Below are 10,938 nucleotides of genomic sequence, written 5' to 3'. Positions count from 1 at the left end.
ACATAGATACATGTATATATATGACGGGCTTCTTTTTTCAATCCGCTCACAAGGCTTTGGTCTGCCTGAGTTTATAGTAGAAGACACATGCCCAAGATGCCACACAGTGGAACTGAACCCAGAACCATGTGGTTGGAAAGCAAGATTCTTACCACACAGCCACTCTTGTACTTATAACCACTCCTGCTAAAGAATAATAAATATATACTCTACAAAAAGAATTGTGTAATCCTTCAGTTTAATGTAAAATTGTTTTTATTATAACTTGACATAAAAACAAACATACATATATATATGTGTGTATATATGTATATGTATGTATGATTTCACTTTTTACAGATCAAGTTTTGCATCACTTTTGAGCAATGGACAATTGTCTGCAAAAACTAGCACAAAGATTGAATTACCTGATGAGGACTTTTCTCATATTTTGGCCAAGTTATGTTTTCACCTTCACTTTACAAGTAAGACATTTTTTTTTTACCTATTCTATCATTTGTGCATCAGTTCTTATGTTGCTGTGAGATGAATATGTTTCACAAGGTACATGACACTTAAAGCGATCCCAGAGTAAACCTGGACATATCGTAAACATCAAAACTTATGTATTGATTTAGATAACTTGCTGTTAATAAATAACATCATTATTTTTCTGAATATTAACTTATTTTTAGATATAAAAAAGCAGTGGTTCTCCATGTTTTTCACTCGGTGATGCACTGCACATCAAATACAAAAAACTTGTAAATTTCATGTTGCTACTTCTAGTTTGTAAACGCAACTGCATATAATTCCCCTCATTGGTAAAAATCTAGTCCTGATACTCTGGATTGTAGCTTCTTTCAACTTGTGTTAAATCGATCAGAAAAACATAGATTTTTCCATGTGTCTACCACCTGAATTATTATGATGGGAGTGAGAAAACTAGGTAGTATTGAAATCATAGAAAATAATGACTTGAGAGAGAGAAAAGAGAGTTGATATAGATGTTCCTATGGCATATTGAAATTTGTTTGTCATTAGATTTAATATTACATACGGTCCTAGCCAGCTGTCTGGAGTTTGGAAAAATAAATTAGTAGAGATTCAATTTAATTTTCCACTTGAGAAGATACTTCATTGTGGATTATTTTTTGAAAAAATATTCACAAGGTATCACTGTTTTAATTCTCATAAAAGTTAATTTTGTCATAAGATTATTCTCACAAAAGTTCCATATTCTGATAAATTTTCTATTTCAGTTGTTGAACAGGTTGATCACAGTGCATCCCTATATAGTAGGTCTATTCAAGATCACCATATTTGCTTGCTTGTTAAATATCTGGTAAGTTGATATATTTTTACCCCTTTGTTAATTAACTCAGTTTTTGTCATCAGATGCAGGTACCTATGAGGGTTGTAAACAAAAAAGGAAGATAAATTGCCTTACTTAATAAAATTGAGATGGTTTCCAACATATGTTTCCCCTTTAATTATAAATACAGTATGGAAATTAAAGAAAATTGAATAAAGAAAAATAGTTCAATGCATTCAAACAGTCCTTTTATAGAATATTTAATGGAGAATTGATCCAAGTTTAGTTTGTCCATTTAATTCATAAAGCATAATATTTTACAAATTTCAAATGCGTATTGTTAAAAAAACAATGTTTTCTAACACTAGGAAGAGGTGCTGAAAAGTTCCTGGCTTTAAGGGTATCGTGAAAGGCCTGGTTGGAGGCCCAACCTTCCAAGTTCTTTTACAGAGCTTAGGAAAATTGAAGGACTGCTGCAATAAGTGTGTGAATCTGAGAGGGAAATATGTTGAATAAAATTATAATTAATTGATCCTCTTGTATTTTCTTTTACTCAAAGTTAAGAACTTTTCAGCATCCCTTCATATAAGTCTATAAGAGGTGTTACCTCTGAACAAATACAACAGTTTAGCAGGCTTTTCAATGTTGTGTCTACATTATATACATTACTATATATATGTATGTATGTATGTGTGTGAGTGGGTGTATTTATGTATGTATGTATGATAATCATTTCTTTATCTCTTTTTTCAGCCAAATAACCAACTGAACATTGATGCTAAAAGTTCCGAGTCTACGTTGCTTTCTAATATTATTGATGACATCAAAGCAATTTTGAGTATGACAACCCAATGACACAGCAATACCAATTCTTCACAGTGATGGCTACACTAATACAAGTGGCAGTTGTTCTGGTTATCTTCAATGGTATTGCTTTGAAATATCATCTCTAAAAGATAGTTGTTTCAGACTCTGGTACACCTTGTTTGAAGTCTAATCTGTTTCACATTACGGGAAGAATGGTGGAGGAAAAAGCAGTATTTGTCTACAAATTCATAGTTTATCAAATGACGATGGGTTTTTTTTTTTTTTCTCATCCTTGAAAGATAATATTGTTTGTTTTACTATTTCTTGATAAGTTTCCTTCAAAATATTATTTTGTTTCATAATTATTAGAAAGCATTTCAAATGAATTTCAACCATGGCAAAAAGAACCCCAAAGTCTAGGAATAAAAGTGTCATATCTCTGTTGCATACTTCTTTATATTCCTTGTTAGTTTGTTTGATTACTTTTAACTGGATTTTTATATTTTCTTTAACATTTTTTCTATGCAAGTTTAAATAATTTAATTATGTAAAAATGATTTTATAATTTCTCAAAAGTTTATGTATTTTCATTTATTTTAATAGATTAGAGTTTTTTTGTTGTTTTTTTTTATTACAAGAGAATTTTATATATTTTTTTTGCCTAAAGTGTCTAAAATTCAATTGAAAGAAATTGGTCCTCTTATAATTCTACAGACCACATGACTACTCGGTCTGTTTGTCTTTTTGTGAAGGAGAATGACATATCTTAAACATCAAGTCTTTCCTGGTGTAGGGCAAAAGCAAGAATCATCTGTCTCTGAAGAATTGAATTGAATGGAAAAATTGTCTTTGAAGACCTGAGACATAGCATTGCAGCATTTGTATTTCTCTATGTAGGTTCTGATTTCAAATTCTTTTCCAATTCTAGTAAAGTGAGGAGCCATTAGCACACCAGGTTGACTGTTGAGGCTATTCATCCTTCTGCTATCCTAAAAAATTGACCAACAGTCTAAGTAAGAAATCAGCCAAATAGAGCAAAAGAATTTCCTTTTCTCCAGGACTGCGATCTAAATAACAGTTTAGGCTTTATTTAGACTGGATCTAGTTTCCTTATTTATATCTTTGACTTCATCATGTTATTTTCAAGGAATAGAAAACTTTAAAAAAAGATATTGAGTTTATTTATTTGTTTAATATATTTATGTTCTTAGAAGTAAGACAGCAGTATGAATTAACAAATATATTTTCAAACAATTAAATAAAAAAAAAAAACAAGAAAAAAACTATAAAGCTACAAATAACAGCATGTAAATATTGGGTTGGAGAATCCTTTGGATTGTAAAAGTCAAAGGCTGCCTGGTTTTTTTAATCCAATATTTACACACTGTTATTTGTAGCTTTATGTGTTTCAAAATTCATTGTTCCCCAAAAAAACTTATTTCATGTTCTCTCGAAGTTTATAAAATTCGTATGACATCAAAAAAAGGCTATGACTTGACTGCCAAAATTTAGAAAATCTTAACAATAAATCAAAATCCTAAAAAGCAACTAATTCCTAATTTGGTTCATAAGGCTTTTTCTTTTTTTTATTGCAAACAACTCACCATGGTATGGTTGATACCTATGTATTTAGATATTTCTCTACAAATATCAGACATGAGTGGAAATATCAATCCTGCTTGCACAAAGTGACTGATGAATAATCTTAAAGAGTCTCGTTAATATAGCCAAAACAAATTAACAAACCTGATTAGTGGGACATAGTATCAGATAACTATGTACTGTGGTCAGAAACACAGTTTACTTGGCAAGTGATAGAAACAGGCTTCAAGACTCATCAGTGGAAATGTTGTCTGAAGTTGATGGTTATAATGAGATAAATAGAAAAATCTTTGTAATTACCATAAACCGTTAGCATTCAGATTACTATCAAATATAATGCTTATTTATTCACCTTGTTTGAATTAACCATGCATCATCTCATAGCTTTGGGATTTCAATGATGTGATTATTTATTTTTAGAATAACATCATAGGGTAGGTGTGAGAGGCTGGATCTGATCAGTTTCAACATAAAGCAGAATATTTTTGCTGGATATGGCTATTTTAAATGTTAAAGGGTTGACCTCATCCATAGTAAATAAAACAATTTTTTAAAATTTTACCTTAAAAAAAAGGTATTTACTTACCTTTACAATATTTGTTTGAGTATTGTGGATAGGATCCTTAATATATTTCTCTTTGATATATTACTAGAAAAGTACCATGTGACTTGAAATATTTTTGATAACAGATAATATCTGTTACCAATTTAGCTAACAAGGAAGCTCAGACCTGGTCACTCAACCTCCTAGAAATTGCAGACAAATCTCCCTCATATCACATCCTACCATCTTAAAAACAGAAAGGAAACATTGGGTAAAGTACTCCAAGTTACATGAGCCATTAAAGAAGCTTCTGCATAGTCACATGACATGTTAGAAATGCAAACAAATGTCACTCTTATTACACTTTACTGCCTTAAAAAAGGAAAGGACACATTGAATGATGTAGCCCTAAGCTTGGAGAAAAAGATGAGATGGTCATAAATTCCTTTGATTATAGATCTGCTGGATCAGGGTTGACCTTGGGCTAAAGGGCAACAGCTAATTTGGATTTCCCAAGCTGACATATCTTTATCTCCTTTTACTTGTTCCAGGCATGATTATTTATATATTTATTATACTCTTGGAGTGGTTGGCGTTAGGAAGGGCATCCAGCCATAGAAACCATGCCAAATCAGACTGGAGTCTGGTGCAGCCTTCTAGCGTGCCAGCCCTAGTCAAACCATCCAACCCATGCCAGCATACACAATGGACGTGAGATGATGATGATGTTTCTAAATACCCTGTAGGAAGCTGATTGGTAAAAACCAACTGCTTTTAAAGTTTTTGTTAGATTTATGAAGTTTATCCAATTAATTTATACTAATAGATGGTTTGTCAAAGGAAGTGAATTACACATTGTTATGATATTTAATTAATTTCCATGTAAAACATTAGCAATTTTATAACCCGAATAACTGACCTATCATTTCTTTCTGGTAACTTTTATATTTCTTACATACGTCGGTTTAAAACACATTTCAACTTATTTAAAACAAGAATAAAAGAAACAGTAATCCTACCTGAAATACCTTTGGTCATAGGCCTACTTGATCAAGACTTAACTAGGAATGCCTCTACCTGTCCTAAATGTATGAAAAGTAGAAGCCAAATCTCCTACATATCATCCCATATCATCGTAAAAATAAGAAGGGATACCGGATGAAATTGTTATGTTGTTGGCACTCCGTCGCTTATGACGTCGAGGGTTCCAGTTGATCCGATCAACGGAACAGCCTGCTCGTGAAATTAACGTGCAAGTGGCTGAGCACTCCACAGACCAGTGTACCCTTAATGTAGTTCTCGGGGATATTCAGCGTGACACAGTGTGACAAGGCTGACTCTTTGAATTACAGGCACAACAGAAACAGGAAGTAAGAGTGAGAGAAAGTTGTGATGAAAGAGTACAGCAGGGTTCGCCACCATCCCCTGCCGGAGCTTCATGGAGCTTTTAGGTGTTTTCGCTTGATAAACACTCACAATGCCCAGTCTGGGAATCGAAACCGCGAGTCCGCTGCCCTAACCACTGGGCCATTGCGCCTCCACTTTCTGTTAAGATTGCATTATTATAAAAAAAACTAGTGTTAATCTATCTAATTCTGTTTGTTATAGGATTTTTTTTTTTTTTTAATTTTAGGAACTTCGAGAGATAGGAAATAAATTGTGTTAACAGTGACACTTGAAGCAGATAAAGCTATAAGTAATTGCATGTAAATATTGGGTTTAAAATCTGCTTGAATAGAAAATAAAACATTGGTGGCTGCCCATGTGTTCATATCTTGTCCAAGGGATTATTTAACTCAATATTCTACATGCTGTTATTTATAGCTCTATCTGCTTCAAGCTCCACTGTGACCATGATTTATTTCTTATTCATTTCTATTTTAAAACCTTATGGTAGTGTTTTTTATCAGTTTCCTGCCCCACCCCTCCAACATTTCTTTTAGTTTTTGCTTCATAAATTTCCAGTGAAAAAAGACACTTTGACACTTTTGTAAGATTTGTATATTAAAATAAAAAGAAAAATTCAAATTAAAACTTAGTTCCTATTTTTTGTTATTAATCTTTTTTTTAATGAATCTTACATGTTTGGAAATTATTTTTAGGAATTTTAATAATATTGATTTATTGTTAAATCTGTTCTTTTCGTTAGGCAAAACTAATTAATGAGAAACATTTTCACAAACGTTAAAATTGTAGACCAAAAAGAAAAATATATACTTTTGTTACTGCTTTTATCTTCCCAGTTCCAAGGTTAACCTTTTGTATGTAATTGTCAATCATGACTCTTTACTTACTATATATGCTTTCTCCTATTCGAGAAGGATATTAATAAGACAAAAAAAAAAGAAAGAAAAATTTAATAATGATAATAAATGAATAAATTGTAAAATAAGGTTGTAAATTTATCAGAATCATTGTACAGAGTAATTGGTATGATAACTGAGAAGTATTCCATCTTGAAATGTATTTTATGACAATAAAATTTATAGAAAGGAGTTTCTTTTTTTTTTTTTTTTTAATTTTTTTTTATTTGCTTCTGTATTTCATTTTTCTCACTGCCATTACATTTAAAGGTCATTGTTCTGCCAAATTGTAGAGGGCAAATAATATGGCTTTATAGGCTTGTGTGGCACAAAAGAAATCCAAAGAAACAATTTTTTACCATTTCAGATTGCTTTGTCAAGTACAGTGGCAGCTCATGTATAGGCATTGCGAACCTGCAACACCCCCCCTATTTCCACTTCAGTCCTTTTTTCTTTAATTCTTTCTTTATATTTGTACATTATATAATCCTTAAGCTTAATATCAGTAGCCATCCCCCAGTTTATGAAAAAAAAATACAAAGATAAATGTATAGAACTGGGCACTTTGCAGTTCCAGCATGTATGGAGGTGCATGTCGACAGAAAATTTGATCAGGATATTCACAGGATCTCATTTCTGAGGTTCTACTCACATCTGACCTGGATTATATTTCACATCTTGCTTGACTACATTTCACATTTGGCATAGTCCTATTATTAGTTGAAATGTGGCCTACATTTTTCATCTACGCATGCCTGCCTAACATATTTTCTGACATACAAGTCGAAACACTATATAGTGTAAACATATGTCAACACTATCACTGTCTTTCTAAATCCTGCTGCAGTTTACATGGAATTTTTGGTCAGAAAAGTCATTTCACTGTATAAGACAACCTAACGAGGCTCCGACGGGGGGGGGGGGGGGGTGAACCCTGCTGTGCTCTTTCACCGCAACTTTCTCTCACTCTTCCTGTTTCTGTTGTACCTGTATTTCAAAGGGCCAGCCTTGTCTCACTCTGTGCCATGCTGAATTTCCCTGAGAACTACATTAAGGGTACACGTGTCTGGAGTGCTCAGCCACTGGCATGTTAATTTCACGAGCAGGCTGTTCCATTGATCAGATCAACCAGAACCCTCGTTGTCACAACTGATGGAGTGCTGTAGTATTTCCTGACATACAAGTTGACAAAGCACATTGTGTAAACATGTAATGTAAACATTCAAACATTGTCTCTATCTTTCCAAATCCTGCTGTATTTCAAATGGAATTTTTGGTCCTCCAAAGTTATATTGGTGTCGAAGTGAATCTACCTTTTTTTAGCTGTAAATCTTGGTATGAAAAGTTTGACTTGTATGCCAGAAAATACTGTATATCTATTGTGTAATTTTTAACTATTTCTTCCTTCAGTGTGAGTGTTCTTTTAGTTTTGTAGACAGTCATAAATAACAATAATCTGGTGTATATTATCACTATATATTTTATTGGTTGTTTGGGGTGAAAAATGGGGCCTCCAATCACTTTTTTAATTCAGAATAGAAAGGAAAAAAGTATGCTAAGTTGAATATTTTATTGTTTTCATCCAGCCAACAATCTGTAATTAGTTACCAACTTGTAATTATTCATAACAATGAACCACAAATAGAATTGTCATTCAATAACCTCTGTGTTCCTTCACCAACTCTGCCAAACGTTGAAAAGCCTGCAAAGAAATACAAAAGAAACTGTTTATATATTGAGAATAATAAGAAATTATAGATGTTGTATTAACCGTCTGTCTATCCATCCATCTTCTCTGTCCATTATTTCTAGGAGCATCATGATGGTAGAATCCTGAAGCACCTTCTAAATAGGGTCCTACCAGAAGCAATTGTCATTAGATTTCCCTGCTTAATTCTCAAGCATGACCAATTGAGACGATGGATATTATCCAACCATCTCATTCTTGCTCTACCCCTAAGGCATCCTGTCTCTTGGTTCGGCTTGAAGAATCCATCTTGCAATTCTTTTCTGTGACTTTCTAATCACATGTCCATAGTACCAGACCTGTGACCTCTCAATGCAGAGAAATAGTTGCTTGATCTGAAGAAACTCCCTAATTTCCAAGCTATGCAGCCTCTCACATAGCATTACTCCAGTTATCAATAACGACGATAATACTTATAACCCTCCAAATTATTGATTATTTTCAAAAATTGATTTGCTTCTTTTACATTTAAACTGGCCAAATCCGGCCAAAATATTCTATCTGCTTGATATTCAAATTGGTCAGATCTGGCCTTTCACAACAACGCTACAATATCATTCTAAAAATTAGCAGTTACCTCATCAAAATCTCAAAGCTACGAGATAATGCATGGTTAATGTAAAACAATGTGAATAAAAAAACATTACTTTTGATAGAATAATGTGAATGCTAAAGGGTTAGACATCCATGCAATGTATTTCTCTAGAAATACACTGCATGGATGTCCATGCAGAATTCACCAATAAATTACTTACTATAATTATGTTTTTGTCAGAGCTTTTAGAAAAGGCTACCCTTATATAAGGGCTTGGTTTTGTGTCATCAAACGAGAAGGCATTTCCAGGGAGAAAGAGAACTTTTTTCTTTGGTGCTTTCTCCATTATAAGTTGAGAAGTGTCTGTGACTCCAATCAGCTTCAACCAGAGGAACATACCCCCAGCTGCGTTATCCCATTCTGCAATACCTAATTTAATAAGTAAATCAGATCTGTTTTATTTCTAATTTAATAAATTTTAAATTATAATCAAATTTACCAATGTTGTCATAAATTGTATAGTTTTGAGATTTAATTCTTTTTTTTTTTTTTAGGACAGTGGGTCTTAAAGCAGATAGAGTTTCATGTAGATATTGGATTGGAAAACATTTTTGGATAGAAAGAAAAAAATTGAAGGATCCTAGTGAGCTTTGAACCTATATCTCCTGCTAACATGACATGTTCTACCATTGGAACAAAGTAATCCTTCGAATTTCTCTTTCCATTTTAGAAACTTTATTCTTACCATTGGGAATTTTATATTATCGATATCAACCCAGTATTTACCTGCTGTTATTTATAGCTCTTATGTGCTTTGAGATTCACTGTTCCAAAAAATTATTATTTTGCATATTCCCAAAAGTTTATAAAAAATTCCTTCAAGATTTAATTATTTTCTCTGCATTTGCTCTTGAAACTCTTATATTCTGTGTTATTTATTTTAGGCCCTTTTATTCAACATTTTCTCAATCTTTCCCCTAAAATTGTTTTTTTTTTTCCTTTTTTTTTATCCATCCCCCGGCAACAACCCTACAATTGAATATTAGCTTTTATAAGAGAATAAAAGCAAAGATTTCCTCTGCTTCAAAGAACCCCCTGTGGAGGTGCTTGATCTACTCCATATAGCAACCAAATGAACCTCAAATCAAGAGTCAACAAGAGGTATTCTATGTGGTCACTCCAACTGCATGAAATAGCAGCTAACTTTGCAATCACACATGAGCGGAGGAACTTCTATACACATGCTTGACCTGCTAAAAATTGCATCCAAATCAACCTCTGTTCACAAGAGAATGAGGGAACCTTTATATTGATAGTTCACATGGTGTGTCACAGTACAAAAGTGTACTGTAAGTGGTATCTTCATGTGTCCCATGAGAAATGTAGTCGTGTGTCAAGGGGCATCTATGTGTGCAGCAAGGGGTATCTAGGTGCAGCGCAAGAGGTGCCTGCATGTCAGAATAGTTTTATTTTTCTCTGGTGTACCAGGGAATCAAAAAGACTGAGAAACAGCAAAAGCAATAACAACAACATAAACAACAGCCCATAATTTATCATTAATGATAAAACAAAACTAATTACAAATTAGATTATAAATTTACTATTCTTAAATCTCACAATGTGAGATATTCAGCAACAATACTTTGTAGTATAGATTGTTTGCCAACATAACATGGCAGTCCTGATTTAAGACTAATGTTAATGTAATTTAACCCCAGAAATCATGATACACAGATATCATTTTGAGCTGAGTGGGGGTGCAAGATTTCCTTGTTCGAAAATGTAAAGATACAGATCATGTCATATAGCCAGCTGGAGACGATGTCTCCTGGGGCTAAATTACAGAATATTAGTCCTAAACCAGGATTGCCATGTTATGTTGGCAAACAATCTTTACTACAAATTAGATTATAGTTTTTTGAACACAGAATTGATTGCTGTTAGCACAGCAGAAACACTGGGGAAATTACCTTTTAAATACTTTTCAGCAGTTTCTATGGTAAACCGACAACGTTCACTGTAAAACTCAGCAACTTTCAAAACATGTTTCTTAAAACCATCTAATCCCCACTTTTCCAGTATTCTGAGAATTAACATCTGTTTAAA

At 33.0% G+C, this 10,938-nt stretch overlaps 2 protein-coding genes across 10 annotated transcripts in view; one reads left to right on the top strand and one right to left on the bottom strand.

Moving 5' to 3' along the window:
* Positions 1 to 6,743, top strand: part of LOC106879847 (AP-3 complex subunit delta-1) — a 56,718-nt gene extending 49,975 nt beyond the window's left edge. For all 5 annotated transcript variants that reach the window (XM_052975996.1, XM_052975997.1, XM_014929561.2 and 2 more), the window contains 3 exons: positions 340 to 464; positions 1,242 to 1,324; positions 2,048 to 6,743. In XM_052975996.1, coding sequence (XP_052831956.1) covers positions 340 to 464; positions 1,242 to 1,324; positions 2,048 to 2,149 — 310 coding nt within the window. In that variant the 3' untranslated portion in view covers positions 2,150 to 6,743. The remainder of the gene's footprint in view (positions 1 to 339; positions 465 to 1,241; positions 1,325 to 2,047) is intronic.
* A 1,269-nt stretch (positions 6,744 to 8,012) lies between these two features.
* LOC106879841 (kynurenine/alpha-aminoadipate aminotransferase, mitochondrial) overlaps positions 8,013 to 10,938 on the bottom strand; it is a 13,592-nt gene continuing 10,666 nt past the window's right edge. For all 5 annotated transcript variants that reach the window (XM_014929548.2, XM_014929549.2, XM_052975998.1 and 2 more), the window contains exons 10-12: positions 10,803 to 10,929; positions 9,053 to 9,261; positions 8,013 to 8,252 (exon numbers count right to left, since the gene is read on the bottom strand). In XM_014929548.2, coding sequence (XP_014785034.1) covers positions 8,205 to 8,252; positions 9,053 to 9,261; positions 10,803 to 10,929 — 384 coding nt within the window. In that variant the 3' untranslated portion in view covers positions 8,013 to 8,204. The remainder of the gene's footprint in view (positions 8,253 to 9,052; positions 9,262 to 10,802; positions 10,930 to 10,938) is intronic.

This window comes from Octopus bimaculoides, chromosome 23 (assembly GCF_001194135.2).
Source record: "Octopus bimaculoides isolate UCB-OBI-ISO-001 chromosome 23, ASM119413v2, whole genome shotgun sequence".
Taxonomy (NCBI): Eukaryota; Metazoa; Mollusca; class Cephalopoda; order Octopoda; family Octopodidae; genus Octopus; species Octopus bimaculoides.
This window is presented reverse-complemented; position numbering and strand designations above follow the sequence as displayed.